The sequence below is a fragment of the Mobula hypostoma genome, chromosome 3 (assembly GCF_963921235.1).
Source record: "Mobula hypostoma chromosome 3, sMobHyp1.1, whole genome shotgun sequence".
NCBI classification, from domain to species: Eukaryota; Metazoa; Chordata; class Chondrichthyes; order Myliobatiformes; family Myliobatidae; genus Mobula; species Mobula hypostoma.
The window spans coordinates 53,001,755-53,019,038 of NC_086099.1; the positions used below are offsets into that span (position 1 = coordinate 53,001,755).

Consider the following 17,284-nt stretch of genomic DNA (forward strand, 5'->3'; position numbering starts at 1 on the left):
TAGCACCCCACCAGCCTCCACATTTAGCATATAATTCTCTGTAACTTCCTCCACCTCCAAAGGAATTCTCCCCCCCGCCCCACCCAACCACTCGCCACATTATGCAGGTATTGCTCCCTACACAACTCCCTTGTCCATTTGTCCCTCCCCACTGATCTCCTTCCTGATACTTATCCTTGCAAGAGGAAAAAGTGCTACACCTGCCCCTACACCACCTCCCTCCCTACCTTTCATGGCCCTAAACAGTCCTTCCAGCTGAGGCAACACTTCACCTGTGAGTCTGTTGGATTCATTTACTGTGTTCAGTGCTCCCGGTGCGGCCTCCTGTACATCGGTGATACCCGACATAGACTGGGAGACAGCTTAACTAAGCATCTACGCTCTGTCCACCAGTACAGGTGGAATCTCCTGGAGGCCACCAATTTTAATTCCACTTCCCATTCCCATTCCGATATGTCCATCCATGGCCTCCTCCATTGTCATGATAAGGTTGGAGGAACAACACCTTGTATTCTATTTGGGTGGCCTCTAACCTGATGGCATGAATGTAGATTTCTCAAACTTCTGCTAATGCCCCAACACCCCCCCTCCACCCACCTATCTTTATCCATTTCCCATCCCCTTTTCCCTCTCTCACTAATCAACTTCCCAGCTCTCTCCCCATCAGGGTTCACTTATCACCTGGTGGTTCTCTTTCCCCTCCCCTCACCTTTTAAATCTACTCCTCAGCTTTTATTTTCTCCAGTCCTGCCAAAGGGTTTTGGCTCAAAACATCAGCTGTACTTTTTTCTATAGATGCTGCCTGGCCTGCTGAGCTCCTCCAGCGCTTTGTGTGTGTTGTTGAATTATTTGAAAGCTTAGTTTTTCCAGCAAACAGGAGAAGCATCCAAAAAGCAACATTCATTCAACCTACAGTTATGTTCTCTTGACAGTAGTGTAATATTCAAATGTACCAGGCTTTTGAAAATAATTTGTAAGTGAGCATCAGATGATTAATGATGCTGATCTTGTGTTTATAATGTTGAAATTTCACACTGCAAAAACTGGCAACAGTTTTGGAACTTCTACATATGCAATTTAATGTAGGCACCCAACAGTTCTCTAACTGATCAAATTCACTTGAATACTATAATACAAGCTGCTTGTAAATTTCACTGGAAGTTTCTACTTGGTTACATGTTAAATTTTAATGGTAAACCCACCCATCATCTGCTATTTAATTTACTATCTGATTCTAAAAATGAAAATGTTAAGTATGTGCTTCCTCTATTATGTTAATATTTAAAACATCAGTTTATTGTTACCGCTATAATGCGAATGTTCTGAACTTAGTATCACGCACAATGCTTTTTTAAGGACTGATAATCATTTTTTTTTATTTCTGTATGTTGCCTGCAAGTGCTCCTTATTGTGACTGACTGCTTAGCCATCTTTATTAACACCATTATTAACATCACAACTGCTTGCCACAGAAATTACTACATTTTTGTGGAAAGAAGCTGTGATGTCATAAAGTTCTACCTAAAAACCATTTAACTTTGAATACTGTTTCAATCTCCCAGCTACTGATTGAGATTGATAAACCCCATATTTAATTGTAGACTCCAATATTTAAATAACAAGTTTTAATTAAAACTGTTGCTGTTTAATTAACAAAAGCTCTTTCAGTGGGTTCATCACTGTAGTTTGGTAGATTTGTCAACATGCAGAGAAACATTTCCTGCATTTTGTTTGCTTATTGCCAGCATTTCTTTGAAGACAATATAGAGTATCCGTCTTTACTTTCAGATAATCCCTTTTGCTACTGAAGTTGATTTAAAATTTTTAAAAACTGATTATTCCTTTCTAATTTGAAGGAAGGTACAATGGGAGACCAAAAAATGGTAACTGAAATTCCTGCAGCTTTAAAACGCTTGGCAAAATACATTGTGCGTGGATTCTACAGGCTGGAATATTCCCTCACCCTAGATGTTCTTGTTCGATATCCCTGTGTGAAGGAGGATGAGCTGCAACAACTACTAAAGTTTGAGAAGAAGCAACTCCGAGCTGTCCTCAACACACTAAAAGCTGACAAGTTTATTAAGAGTCGAATTAGAGTTGAAACCAGTCCTGATGGGAAAAGTTCCCGACACAATTATTATCACATCAACTACAAGCTGCTAGTGGATATGGTAAAATACAAGTTGGACATTATGCGCAGAAAAATTGAAACGGATGAAAGAGATTCCACAACAAGATCTTCTTTTAAATGTCCAATTTGCTTCAGTACATTTAGTGATTTGGAAGTCAATCACTTGTTTGAAAGATTCCACAACAAGATCTTCTTTTAAATGTCCAATTTGCTTCAGTACATTTAGTGATTTGGAAGTCAATCACTTGTTTGATCCTTGCACAGGTAAGGTATCCTCTTGAAGCTGATCAGAGTCCAAATTTTACTCAATTCCTGTTTTGGGTACAAAGATTGGCTGAAAAACCATATATATACTTCAGTAAGTAGTTAAAATTACACTGTCTGACTGCTCTGCCGCCACAAATTGAATGTAATTTGGCAATTCCCATGAAATTAGTAGCTTAACTTGGTAAGAAAAAACTTTGTGCTGACACCAGGTCAAAGTGGAAATGGATGAGTAAATAATCTAAGGTTGAGGCAATTCGATCTTTATTGTCACATAATTTCTGGACAGCATTGGGGCAGTGCTGAATTAATTAATAATACCTGCTGAATGGGGAATATTTACTGGAGGCTATAGTGTTTCTGTTGTTTGCTGAAATGATGGGAGACCAGGAGAAGCAAGGCCACTGGAAAGGTTTCAGAAGATCGTATCACCCTTGATCACTAATGCTGCTGTGCCTGCAAGACCCTGATAAAACATTGATCTGAATGCTGTAATTAATTAGCGGCAAGGTTGTAGAGAATAAACAAAAGAATAAAGTGCTGAAAGGCTTTTCCATGACTGTCTGTTCTGCAGTCATAGTTTTTCTATTCCCATAAAATTATACAGGTAATTTTAACTGCACTTACTGTCACACTGAAGTAGAAGAAGATGGCACTGCAATACCGAAACGGGATGCTCGAACTCTTTTGGCAACATTTAATGAGCAGCTTGAACCAATTTATGCACTTTTACAAGAAGCTGAAGATATCGCTCTTCCACAGGAGCTCCTGGAACCACAACCAAGTGAGATTCCAGAACTGGCAGTTGGGTAACGTATGTCTGATGAATCTAAAAGTGAAATTCTTAAGCTTTTCTATCCTCTGCCACAATATAATAGATTACATTTCAGCCTTTCTGGTAAGGGATAGGTAAGTTTTATTTGATATCCATGCTTAAATCTCTTTGAAATGGTGACACTTCAGTGTCCCTGTAAACCTGAAGCAAGTTCCACATGTTACCAGATTTAGTTTAAAATTAGTGTAGGGACCAGCTAAATAGAAACACAGAAAACCTACAGCACAATACAGGCCCTTCGGCCCACAAAGCTGTGTCGAACATGTCCTTACCTTAGAACGACCTTGGCTTGCCCATAGCCCTCTATTTTTCTAAGCTCCATGTATCCATCCGGGAGTCTCTTAAAAGACCCTATCGTTTCTACCTCCACCACTGCCGTCAGCAGCCCATTCCACGCACTCGCCACTCTCTGCGTTTCTTTTTTTTAAAAAAAAACAACTTGCTTCTGACATCTCCTCTGTACCTACTTCCATGCACCTTAAAAATATGCCCTCTCGTGCCAGCCGTTTCAGCCTCTGACTATCCACATGATCAATGTCTCTCATTATCTTTTACACCTCTATCAGGTCACCTCTCATCCTCCGTCGTTCCAAGGAGAAAAGGTCAAGTTCACTCAACCTATTCTCATAAGGCATGATCCCCAATCCAGGCACCGTCCTTGTAAATCTCCTCTGCAGCCTTTCTATGGCCTCCTGTAGTGAGGTGACCCCAAAATCGAGCACAGTACTTGGAGCAAGAAGGTTGCGAGTGAACGGCTGATTTTCAGAGCCAAGGCAGTTTTTACCACTCGGGGTAAAAGAGAGGCAAGGCTGCGCAGGCGTGTGCTGCCAGCCAGTAGAGCGCGAAAGATTCAAAAAGAAGACCGCCATATCCAGCGGGCAGCGGAGTGAGAAGCAGGCAGAATGATAGGGGCTTGGCTCAACAATCTCCCAGCCTCCGGGACGGCCATATCTGCTCCAGGCGTGTCAAGCTGCAGCTCCTAAGGAACCGAGTTAGGGAACTGGAGTTGCAGCTCGATGACCTTCGCCTGGTCAGGGAGAGAGGGGGTGATAGAAAGGAGATATAGGCAGGTGGTCACACTGGAGCCACGGGAGACATGAGGGTCACAGTCAGGAGGGGGAAGGGGAAGAGTCAGGTACCAGAGAGTACCCCTGTGGCTGTACCCCTTGACAATAAGTACTACTGTTTCGGTGGGGGGGGGGGGGAAACAGCCTACCTGAGGGAACCGACAGTGGCTGTGCCTCTGACACAGAGTCTGGACCTGTGGCTCAGAAGGGTAGGGAAAAGAAGAGGAAGGCAGTAGCGATAGGGGACTCGATAGTTAGTGGGTCAGACAGGTGATTCTGTGGACGCAGGAAAGAAACTCAGATGGTAGTTTGCCTCCCAGGTGCCAGGGTCCGGGATGTTTCAGATCACGTCCAAGATATCCTGCAGTGGGAAGGAGAACAGCCAGAGGTTGTGGTACATATTGGTACCAATGACATAGGTAGGAAAAGGGAAGAGATCCTGGGAAAAAAAAAGTACCGCGAGTTAGGAAGGAAGTTGAGAAGCAGGACCGCAAAGGTAGTAATCTCGGGATTACTGCCTGTGCAAAGTGACAGGGAGTATAGGAATAGAATGAGGTGGAGGATAAATGTATGGCTGAGGGATTGGAGCAGGGGGCAGGGATTCAGATTTCTGGATCATTGGGACCTCTTCCGGGGCAGGAGTGACCAGTACAAAAAGGGCGGGTTGCACTTGAATCCCAGGGGGAACCAATACCCTGGTGGGGAGGTTTGCTATGGCTACTAGGGAGAGTTTAAACTAGAATTGTTCGGGGGTGGGAACTGAACTGAAGAGACTGAGGAAGAGGAGGTTAGCTTACAAATGGAGAAAGCTTGTAGACAGTGCGAGAGGGAGGATAGACAGGTGATAGAGAAGGGACGCGCTCAGACCGAAGGTTTGAGATGAATCTATTTTAACGCAAGGAGTATTGTGAACAAAGCAGATGAGCTTAGAGCGTGGATCAGTACTTGGAGCTATGATGTGGTGGCCATTACAGAAACTTGGATGGCTCAGGGACAGGAATGGTTACTTCAAGTGCTGGGTTTTAGATGTTTCAGAAAGGACAGGGAGGGAGGCAAAATAGGTGGGGGCGTGGCACTGTTGATCAGAGATAATGTCTCGGCTGCAGAAAAGGTGGACGCCATGGAGGGATAGTCTACAGTCTCTGTGGGTGGAGGTTAGGAAGAGGAAGGGTCAATAACTTTACTGGGTGTTTTTTGTAGGCTGCCCAATAGTAACAGGGATATTGAGGAGCAGATAGGAAAAAAGATCCTGGAAAGATGTAATAATAGAGTTGTCGTGATGGGAGATTTTAATTTCCCAAATATCAATTGGCATCTCCCTAGAGCAAGGGGTTTAGATGGGGTGAAGTTTGCTAGGTGTATTCAGGAAGGTTTCTTGACACAATATGTAGATAAGCCTACAAGAGGAGAGGCTGTACTTGATTTAGTATTGGGAAATGAACCTGGTTGGGTGTCAGATCTCTCAGTGGGAGAGCATTTTGGAGATAGTGATCATAATTCTATCTCCTTTACAATAACATTGGAGAGAGATGGGAACATGACAAGTTAGAAAAGTGTTTAATTGGAGTAAGGGGAATTATGAGGCTAACAGGCAGGAAATTGGAAACAGCTGTTCTCAGGGAAAAATACAGAAGAAATGTAAATGTTCAGGGGATATTTGTGTGGAGTTCTGTATAGGTACGTTCCAATGAGACAGGGAAGCTATGGTAGGAACAGGGACCGTTGTTTACAAAGGCTGTAATAAATCTAGTCAAGAAGAAAAGAAAGCTTACAAAAGGTTCAGAGAGCTAGGTAATGTTAGAGATCTAGAAGATAATAAGAAGGAGCTTAAGGAAATTAAGAATGCCAGATGGGGCCATGAGAAGGCCTTGGCAGGCAGGATTAAGGAAAACCCCAAGGCATTCTACAAGTATGTGAAGAGCAAGAGGATAAGACGTGAAAGAACAGGACCTATCAAATGTGACAGTGGGAAAGTATGTATGGAACCGTAGGAAATAGCAGAGGTACTTAATGAATACTTCACTTCAGTATTCACTATGGAAAAGGATCTTGGTGATCGTAGTGATGACTTGCAGCAGACTGAAAAGCTTGAGCATGTAGGTATTAAGAAAGAGGATGTGCTGGAGCTTTTGGAAAGCATCAAGTTGGATAAATTGCTGAGACTAGATGAGATGTACCCCAGGCTACTGTGGGAGGTGAGGGAGGAGATTGCTGAGCCTCTGGCGATGATATTTGCATCATCAATGGGGATGGGAGAGGTTCCGGAGGATTGATGGGTTGCAGATGTTGTTCCTTTATTCAAGAAAGGGAGTAGAGATAGCCCAGGAAATTATAGACCAGTGAGTCTTACCTCTGGTTGGTAAGTTGATGGAGAAGATCCTGAGAGGCAGGATTTATGAACATTTGGAGAGGTATAATATGATGAGGAATACTCAGCACATGGCTTTGTCAAGGGCAGGTCATGCCTTACAAGCCTGATTGAATTTTTTTGAGGATGTGACTAAAGACATTGATGAAGGAAGAGCAGTAGATGTAGTGTATATGGATTTCAGCGAGGCATTTGATAAGGTACCTCATGCAAGGCATATTGAGAAAGTAAGGAGGCATGGGATCCAAGGGGACATTGCTTTGTGGATCCAGAACTGGCTTGCCCACAGAAGACAGAGTGGTTGTAGACAGGTCACATTCTGCATGGAGGTTGGTCACCAGTGGAGTGCCTCAGGGATCTTTTCTGGGACCCTTACTCTTCGTGATTTTTATAAATGACCTGGATAAGGAAGTGGAGGGATGAGTTATTAAGTTTGCCGATGACACAAAGGTTGGAGGTGTTGTGGAGGGCTGTCAGAGGTTACTGCGGGACATTGATAGGATGCAACACTAGGCTGAGAAGTGGCAGATGGAGTTCAACCCAGATAAGTGTGAAGTGGTTCATTTTGGTAGGTCAAATGATGGCAGAATATAGTATTAATGGTAAGACTCTTGACAGTGTGGAGGATCAGAGGGAATCTTGGGGTCCGAGTCCATAGGATGCTCAAAGCAGCTGCGCAGTTTGACTCTGGTTAAGAAGGTGTACGATGTATTGGCCTTCATCAATTGTGGAAGTGAATTTAGGAGCCGAGAGGTAATGTTGCAGCTATATAGGACCCTGGTCAGACCCCACTTGAAGTACTGCGCTCAGTTCTGGTCGCCTCACTATAGGAAGGAAGTGGAAGCAATAGAAAAAAGGGTGCAGAGAAGATTTACAAGGATGTTGCCTGGATAGGGGAGCATACCTTATGAGAATAGGTTGAGTGAACTTGGCCTTTTCTCCTTGGAGTGACCGAGGATGAGAGGTGACCTGATAGGGGTGTATAAGATGATGAGCGGCATTGATCGTGTGGATAGTCAGAGGCTTTTTCCCAGGGCTGAAATGGTTGCCACAAGAGGACACAGGTTTAAGGTGCTGGGGAGTAGGTACAGAGGAGATGTCAGGGTAAGTTTTTTTTTTTACTCGGTGAGTGCGTGGAATGGGCTGCCGGCAACGGTGGTGGAGATGGATATGATAAGGACTTTTTAAGAGACTTTTGGATAGGTACATGGAGCTTAGAAAAACAGAGGGCTATAGGTAAGCCTAGTAATTTCTAAGCTAGGGACATGTTCGCACAACTTTGTGGGCTGAAGGGCCTGTATTGTGCTGTAGGTTTTCTATGTTTCTACTCCAAGTGGGGTCTGACCAGGGTCTTGTATAGCTGTAACATTACCTCTTGGCTCTTAAACTCAGTCCCACGATTGATGATGGCCAATGCACCATATGCCTTCTTAATCACAGAATATTGCAAGAACATTGAACAGATTTTAATGTTGCCGGTTAAACATAATACTTCCATGACCTTCAATGTCCTTATTTAAGAGCAGTCAGAAGAAAAGGCCTTTCTACTGATGGAAACATTTTTGGACTATTTCCACCCAGTGTTGTCCACGTCTAGGATTAATATAAATGAATAAGGTGTATTTCTAGCCAGAATGGCTGTGGAAGTAATTCCTTAAGACAGCACCATAAGTAAAACATAAAAGGCTTGAGACTGATCTCTACCACCAGTCCTCCCTGTTCCCCACAAGCCTTAACTCCCTAAACAATGTTTGAATTCAACTATATCTATTTATTGGTTTATGTCGATTATCTTAAGCTAAAAAGAACAACAACTTTGCAAGTCTGTTTTGTATGTACTTGCAACCTAGGTATGTAAAGACTCTGGCTATACTGTATTTGTAGTTAATTAATAAAAGATGCTCAACATGAATACTTACAGCTTTTGTTATGATTGCATTTTTTTCCTCAGTCAGGGACAAAAAATGCAATGTCCTGCAAGTTATGCACATCCAGAAAGATGGTCAAATAAAACAACTTGCAGTGACCTCTATGAACAAAACATTATGGTGAATGCCCAGGAATTTGAAGCAAAAACCAAGAAGCAACCCATTAAACCGCAACCCATCTGGTTGACCACAAGCACTGTTGAAAGAACTGGTTTGGATGTGGCAGAATGTTCAATTGGTGAGTCCACTTTGCATTTTCCATAATGTATACAACACAGGAATGTAACAACACAAAATCACATCTTAGAGCTTTGGAAATTATTTGAAAATGTAGGCTTATTATTTTAGCAACTTTAAAGGAAGTCTTCAAATGTTCCAAAAGAAATCGAGACCCAATAAATTAAAGGGTATAAGAGTTGAACTTAGTTAAATCACTTCCTTATTTAGCATGTAACTTTCTGATACAACTTTCTTCTATTACGATTTCTGAGCGGACAGACACTTGACGACATCAAAATATTTCTGTTATATCACTACAGGAGAGATTCAAAGCATTGGAGATGCTACTCCTGAATCTGCTCCAAAAATGATTAACCAGCATTTGCTGAACACTTACAAACTATCCCCTCCCCATCCAATTTGTAACCATTCAGTGTAAGGGGGGAAAAAAAATCCTTTTGCTTCCATGCCCAAATGCCAAAATGGCATGATTTAGAAAGTACACACATAAAACAGTATAATACAAGAATGTGCTTATTGGCTAATAATGTCTATATCAAGCATGATGGTAAAATAAACTATTCCCTTAGCCTGCACATAATCCATTTCCTTCTGTTCCTTGCATATTCATGTGGCTATTTAAAAGCATCTTAAACCATTCCATTATAATTTTCTAAGCTCCTATCTCTCTTTTAGCTGGGGAGAAACTCTGTGGCTTTCTATTCAATCCAGCTTCTCAAACTTTTTAAACTTCTATCAGGTCTCCACTCAAATACAAAAGAGGCCAGGAAACAGGAATCAGGATGACCAAAGGAGGCCATCAGATGTTCTTGCCAAATAAGATTAAAGACTTTGTGCATATATTATAACAAGTATGGTACAAGAATGTACTCCTTGGCCCACAATTTCTATGCCATGCAAATGGTAAAATGATAAAATAAATTGTGCACAAGATGGCAATGAGGGAGGCAGTTGGATCACTCAAAGACAAAGGAGGGAATTTGTGCCTGGAGCCAGAGAAAGTGGGCAAGGTACTTTTTTTTTAATTAAAATGATTCTGTAGATGCTGGAAATCCAGAGCAATACACAAAAAGCTGGAGGAACTAGGCAAGCCAGGCAGCATCTATGGGAATGAATAAACAGCTGATGTTTCAGGTAGAGACCCTCATCAGGACTGGAAAGGAAGTGAAAAGATGTGAGAATAAATAGCTGGGGGAGGGGGGAAGGAGTACAAGCTAAAAGGTGATGCCAGGTTGATTGGGGGATGAAGCAAGCAGCTGGGAAGTGATGGGTGGAGATGTAAAGGGGTGGATAAGGAATCTGATGGGAGAGGAGAGTGGACCATGGGAGAAAGGGAAGCAGCAGTGGCACCGGGGAAGGTGATAGGCAAGTGGTGCTAAAAACATTCTTTTCATTAGTGTTCATGATGTGGAGTTTAGCAAGATCGGTATGGGTTATGTTTACATTCTAGGGCATCTTGTTACCAAGGAGCAGATGCTGGGTCTCTTGATGAATAAGACCCCAAGGTCTGATGGGATCTATCTCAGATAGAGAGACCAAGAGAGGAGATTGCTGTGGCCTTGCGTCCCCTCTTTAGCCACAGGTGAGATCTGAGGACTGGACAATAGCTAATATTGCCCCTCTGTTTAAGAAGCACAGTAGCAACAAACCAGGAATTCGTAGGCTAGTAAGCCTTTCATCAGTGGTAGGGAAATTACTGGAGAAGATTCTTGGAGGTGGAATTTATTTTTATCTGAAAAACAATAATTGGCATAGTTTTGCATGGAGAAGGTTATGCCTTACAAACTTGATGTTATATATTTTGAATTTAATCATACAGATTAAAATCTGTATGGCAAAAACTGTACCATGTTAACCAAGATTCCCATCCATTTGCCCATACTTTGTCCATATCCTATAAACCTTTCTAATTCATGTACTATCTAAGTGCCTTTAAAAGTTATTAAAGTACCCTCTTCAACCATTTGTTCTGGCAGCTTATTCTGTATACACACCACCCTCAGGGTGGGGTGGGGGAAGTTACCCCTCAAGTTTTTTAAAATCTATCTCCTCACCCTAAACATAAGCCTTCTAGTTCTTGAATTTCCCCGATGCTGGGGTCAATGTGTAGTCTTTTTTCCCCCATCTATGGCCCTCATGATTTTATACATCCTGTTAAGTCACATTATTTGCCTACATTGACATGGGGTAAAAGGTGTGTAGAAGTCTCAACCTGCTGAATCTCTCCATAAATTCAGTTTCAAGTCCCAGCAACATCCTTGTAAATCTCCTCTATACTCTTTCCATTTTAATATTTTTCCTGTAGCAGGGTGAATAAAACTGAACAAAATATTCCAAACGAGAAATTCTGCAGATGCTGAAAATCAAAATAATACACAAAATGCTAGAGGAACTCAGCAGGCCAAGCAGCATCTATGGGAAAGGGTAAACTGCTGACATTTTGCACTGTGACGCTTCATCAATATTCCAAATGTGGCCTCATCAATGTCTTGTACAATTGTAACAGAAAATCCTAACTTCTATACTCAATGCTTTCACTAATGAAAGCCAATGTACCATAAGCTCTCTTCACTACCCTGTTACATTACAGTTGTAATATTTGTTTCAGCCAAGTTGGAGGTTGTGGAGCTCTGGAGAGGGAGCAGGAGGAGGTCACCAGGATATTGTCTGAATTAGAGTATTGGCTATAAGGAGAGACTGGACAAACTTAAAATGTTTCCTCTGGAGTGTCAGGATGAGACACCTTCTATTAGAAATGTATAAAATTGTCATACTGGAGGGCATGAATTTAAGGTGAGATGAAATGCTTGAAGGAGATTTATACCTGTACATGTATATGTACACACAGTAGTAGGGATCATGCTACTTGGGGAAGTGGTGGAAGCAGACATAATGGCAGCATTTATCATGCATTTAGACAAGTACATGAACATGCAAATAATTGAGGCATGTAGACCATGAGGAGGCTGATGGGATTAGTTTAAACTAGCAACCATTGTGAGCTGAAGTTTCTATGCTGCTTTATTTTATCCAGTATTTCTAATATGTAAACTAGCTGGTATTGCATCATGCCCAGCTCTTCAGGTGGGCACGCTGACAATCAGAAAATAAGGTTTTAATTGGATGGCATTACTTTGTGAAGATCAAGTAATCACAGTAACATAAACCTAGTAATGGTATGATACTGGTATGGACTACAAGTACAATAATCTCAGAGCACTGGCACGTAACCTTTTTCCAAGCTTCTATTTTCCCTTATTGGTTAACAAACAAGTCTTGTGATGTGCAATAGCTTTAACTGTACCCCAACATAGTGATTGGTGGTGGGGGGGGGTGGGGGAAGAAATAGTCTGGTTATGTTTTCTGAACAAAACTCCCAACAGGTTTAGATGGCTATGGGCCAAATATGGGTAGATGGATCTAGCTTGCTGGGCAACATAGATGTCATGGACAAACTGGTCTGTAGGGCTTGTTCCCATATTTTGACTTTGATAGTTAGTTTCTTCCTCATGCCAATGCAAAATACAATGAATACTGTGTGATTTTTTTAAAAAAAAAAGCTAGCTCTGCCTTGAAACTGAGTTAATCTTTGATTTTGATTTCTCTCCCCCCCCCCCCCTTTTCTTCCAAAGAAAAGCCAGGCACTGTGTGACACCAGGTTTACTTTGATAATTTTTGCAGATGGGTAGGGGGAAAAAAAATGAATTTGGATTGTTATTAAGTATTGGGAATGTGCATGTGCTATCCAACTTTTTTTGAGACTGATGAGTCAAATTCACTTTCAAATATTTTAGAACATGCCAAAAATCTTCAAAATACAAAGAGAGAGACTCTCAATTGTGAAGTAATAAAAACACTTATGATTCATGAGAAAAGACAACCAACTGGAGCAACCTTCACTTCCAATCAGACTGAACCAGACAGTGATACTAGTGAATCTGGAGAAGAGTTCAAGAACAGAAAACAAGCTACACAACGAGAAATTCTGAAAGATGAATCTGAGTTGGAGAAACCCATGGTTATGGTTGCTGGAAAACTATATCTCTATAGTGAAGTTAGTCAACAGCCTGAATTGGTATCTTTGATGACTGAAGAAGAGAGGGAGAAGTACATTTCTACTTGCCAAGAAATGTTCCATTTAATGTATGATTAAATACTAGCATTTAAATTTCATTTGTAATGTGCATTTATTTTGACTAGTTAGCTCTTATAGGGGGGAGGGGAATTTCAAAAGTAAAACTATACTGTAAAGCTGGTTTGCCCAAGTGCTGGACTTCAGTGCTATGAAGCCACTTGTAATAGTGGAAAAACCTGAAGCTGTAGAATTTGAAATGTCAGATTATACTCTGAAGGAATACTTCCTCTGAATTGCTAAAATGATGCTATAATCAAGAAGTCAGTGAATCAAAAAATAAATATCTACTTTAACTTCCTTGGTACACTGAGCTGAAGGGTTATCTACTTCAGATAGGTTAATTTTATGGATTTCCTGAAAAATTGTTAAATTTTGCCATGCCAAGGTTTCCTCCTGGTAGGAGCTCAATGTTAATTCTGTTGCAATCTATACAAAATTTCTAATCAGTACTACTTATTGAGTTTCGTAGGGCCTTTGAAAAGGTTCTGCATGACAAGCTGACCTGGAAGATTTGGGTCCAAGGATTTCAGGGATAGCTACTTGAATAAATTTAGAACTAGCATGTTAGGAAGCAGAGGATGATGAGAGGTTGATTCTCTGGACTACTTGCCTGGTACAAATGGGGTGGCACAGGGGTCCATATGACATAGGAGATGAATTAGGCCATCTGGCCTATCAATTCTGCTCCCCCAATCATGGCTGATCCTTTTTTTTTTCCCCTCAAACCCAGTTCCCAGCCTTCTCTCTGCCATCCCCACCAACAGCTGGTGTCATGTCCATTCAAGAACCTATCAATCTCTGCCTTAAATACACCCAATGACCTGGCCTCCACAGCTGCATGTGGCAACAAATTCCACAAATTCACCACCCTCTGACTAAAGAAATTTCTCTGCATGTTTTAAAAGGGTGCCCCTCTAGCCTGAGGCTGTGCCCTCTTATCCTATACTCTACCACCACAGGAAACATTGTTTCCACAACCACTCTGTCTAGGCCTTTCAACTTTCAAAAGGTTTCAATGAGATCCCCCTTCATCCTTCTGAGTTCCAGTGAGTACACACCCAGAGCCATCAAATGTTCCTGCAATCCCTTTCATTTTTGGAATTATCCTTGTGAACCTCCTCTGGACCCTCTCCACTGCCAACACATCTTTTCTAAGATGAGGGGCCCAAAACTGTTCACAATACTCAAGGTGAGGCCTCACCAGTGCCTTATAAAGCTTCAGCATCACATCCTTGCTCTTGCATTCTAGGCCTCTTGAAATGAATGCTAACATAGGATTTGCCTTCCTCACCACTGACTCAACCTGCAAGTTAACCTTCAGGGTGTTCTGCACAAGGACTCCTAAGTCCCTTGGCATCTCAAATGTTTAGATTTTCTCCGTTTAGAAAATAGTCCACACATTTATTTCTACTACCACAGCGCATGATCATGCATTTTCCAACATTCTATTTCATTTGCCGTTTTCTTGCCCATTCTCCTAATCTATCTTTCTGCATCCTACCTGCTTCCTCAACACTACCTACCCCTCCACCAATCTTTGTATCATCTGCAAACTTGCCAACAAAGCCATCTATTCCATCATCTAAATCATTTATATACAGCGTAAAACAGTGGTCCCAACACTGACCCCTGCGGAACACCACTAGTCACTGGCAGCCAACCAGACAAGGATCATTTTATTTCCACTCGCTGCCTCTTACTAATCGGCCAATGTTCTAACCATGTTAGTAACTTTCCTGTAGTACCATGGGCTCTTAATTTGGTAAGCAGCCTCATGTGTGGCACCTTACCAAAGGCTTCAAAGTCTAAATATACAACACCCACTGCATCCCCTTCATCTCTCCTACCTGTAATCTCTTCAAAGAATTTCAGCAGGTTCATCAGACAGGATTTTCCTTGAAGGAATGCATGCTGACTTTGTAGTATCTTGTCTTGTGTCACCAAGTACTCCATCACCTTATCCTTAACAATTGACTCTAACATTTTCCCAACCACTGAGGCCAGGCTAACTAGTCTATAATTTCCTTTCTACTGCCATCTTCCTTTCTTAAAGAGTGGAGGGATATTTGCAATTTTCCAGTCCTCTGGCACCATGCCAGAGTCCAATGATTTTTTTGAAAAATAATTTTTAATGCCACCTCAAGCTCTAACGCTACCCCTTTCAGAACCCTAGGGTGCAGTTCATCTGGCCTGGGTGACTTGTGTACCTTTAGTTCTTTCAGCTTTTTGAGCATCTTCTCTCGTAATAGTAACTGCACCCACTTCTCTTCCTTCACACACTACAACATCAGGCATCCTGCAAGTATCTTCCACAGTGAAGACTGATGCAAAATATTCACCTAGTTCATCAGTTATCTCCTTGTCCCCTGTATTATTTCTCCTGTCTCATTTTCTAGTGGTCCTATATCCACTCTCATTTCTTTTATTTTTAACTTGAAAAGAACTTTTACTATCCACTTTGAAAGTAAGCTAGCTTCTTTGTTCTCTGTAGGTTTTAAAAAATATCCCAATCCTCTATCTTCCCACTGTTTCTTGCTTTGTTGTATTTACTTACTTTTGCTTTTACAACAGCTTTGACTTCCCTTATCAGCCATGGAGTGGTGTTGGGACCTTCTGTTATTCATTATGTGAATTACACTGCATGATTAGGTTGATGATACTAAATTAAGATGTCTTGTTGATAGTGAAGCAGGTTAAACTGAATTACAAAGAGATCAGATAGGGAGATGGGTTGAGGAATAGCAAATAGACTTCAACTTCAGTGAGGTGATACATTTTGGATTTACTAACCAAGTTCAGACTTGTACTGTGAATGAGTGCTGCAGAACAGGCTCGGGAATACATGTGCACAATTTGTTAGAAGTAGCCATATGAGTGGACAGGGTAGTGAAGGAAGTTAGCATGTTGGCCTTCAGTTAGTATTGAGTACGAATTAGTACGAATAGGGACATTATGTTGCAGTTACATAAGACATTGGTGAGGCTACGCTTAAGGTACTGCACAGAGTTTTCTGGTCACCCTTTTACAGGAAATATGTTATCAAACTGGAGGGTAAAAGACAAGAGGTTGCTGCTTGGACTAGAGGACCTGAATGATAAGAGATTTGCTACACTGGATCTTTATTCCTTGGTGTAGAACCACCACCTATGGTTACTTTACTAAGCAAGAAACTATCAAACTTTGCTTTAAATATACTCAGTGACGTGGCCTCTACAGCCAAAGGTAGCAATGAATTTCACAGATTCACCACCCTCTGGCTAAAGAAAATTATTCCTTATCTGTTCTAAAAAGACCCCCTTTTGAGCTTGTGCCCTCTGGCCCTAGACTCACATTATTGGAAATGTCCTCTCCAGTCCACTACATCTAGGCTTTTCAATAGATGCTAAGTTTCAACAAGATCCCTCCACCCCAGCCATTTTTTCTTTACTCTAGTTAGTACAGGCCAAAGAGTAATCAAATAGCCCTTGTGCATTAATCCTTTTATTCCCTTAATACTCTTCTGCATCCTTTCCAATACCAGCACATCCTATGGGGCCCAAAACAATAATACGCCAAATGTGGTCAACGAATGCCTCAAAGCTTCAGCATTTCATCACTGCTTTTATATTCTAGTTTTCTTGCAATGAATCCTAACATTGCATTTGCCTGCCTTATTACCGACTCAACCTGCAAGTTAGCCTAAGGGAATTGTGCACCAAGCTTTCCAAGTCCTTTTGCACCTTTTAAATAGTCTACATCTTGAGTCCTTCTACCAAATTGCACAAGCCTGACTTACAGGGCACAGAGCAAGACAGAGATTTAAAGACCTGAAGTGAGTAACTGTAATGAGCTGCCAAAGGAATGGTTGTGGTGTGCATTAAAAAGCAACATCTGAGGCATTTGGATAGGTACCTTCTGGGTGAACACAGGCAACTAAATCCAAGAGGGAGGATACTGTGGTCAGCATTGACCAGTTAAGTCAAAGGGCCTGTTTCTATGCTATATGACGCTATAGAACATAGATTCAATCATAGTCATTTCCCCACATCATAACTCAACATTCATATTTACACTACACTCAGTGGCCACTTTATTAGGTACCTTGTACCTAATAAAGTGGCCACTGAGTACGTTTATGGTCTTCTGCTGCTGTAGCCCATCCACTTCAAGGTTTAACGTATTGTGCATTCAGATGTTCTTCTGCACACCACTTTTGCAATGTGTGGTTATTTGAGATACTGTCGCCTTCCTGTCAGCTTGAACCCACCTGGCCATTCTCCTCTGACCTCTCTCATTAACAAGGTGTTTTTTTATCCACCAGAACTGCTACTCACAAA

At 41.6% G+C, this 17,284-nt stretch overlaps 1 protein-coding gene across 1 annotated transcript; it reads left to right on the top strand.

The window, feature by feature from the left end:
* The first annotated feature begins 1,865 nt into the window (after positions 1 to 1,865).
* LOC134343696 (general transcription factor IIE subunit 1-like) lies at positions 1,866 to 12,986 on the top strand. Its single transcript, XM_063042450.1, has 5 exons — positions 1,866 to 2,269; positions 2,352 to 2,395; positions 3,003 to 3,204; positions 8,617 to 8,831; positions 12,628 to 12,986. Exons 1-5 carry the CDS (start codon positions 1,866 to 1,868, stop codon positions 12,984 to 12,986), a joined length of 1,224 nt encoding a protein of 407 aa, XP_062898520.1.
* Positions 12,987 to 17,284: the final 4,298 nt, after the last annotated feature.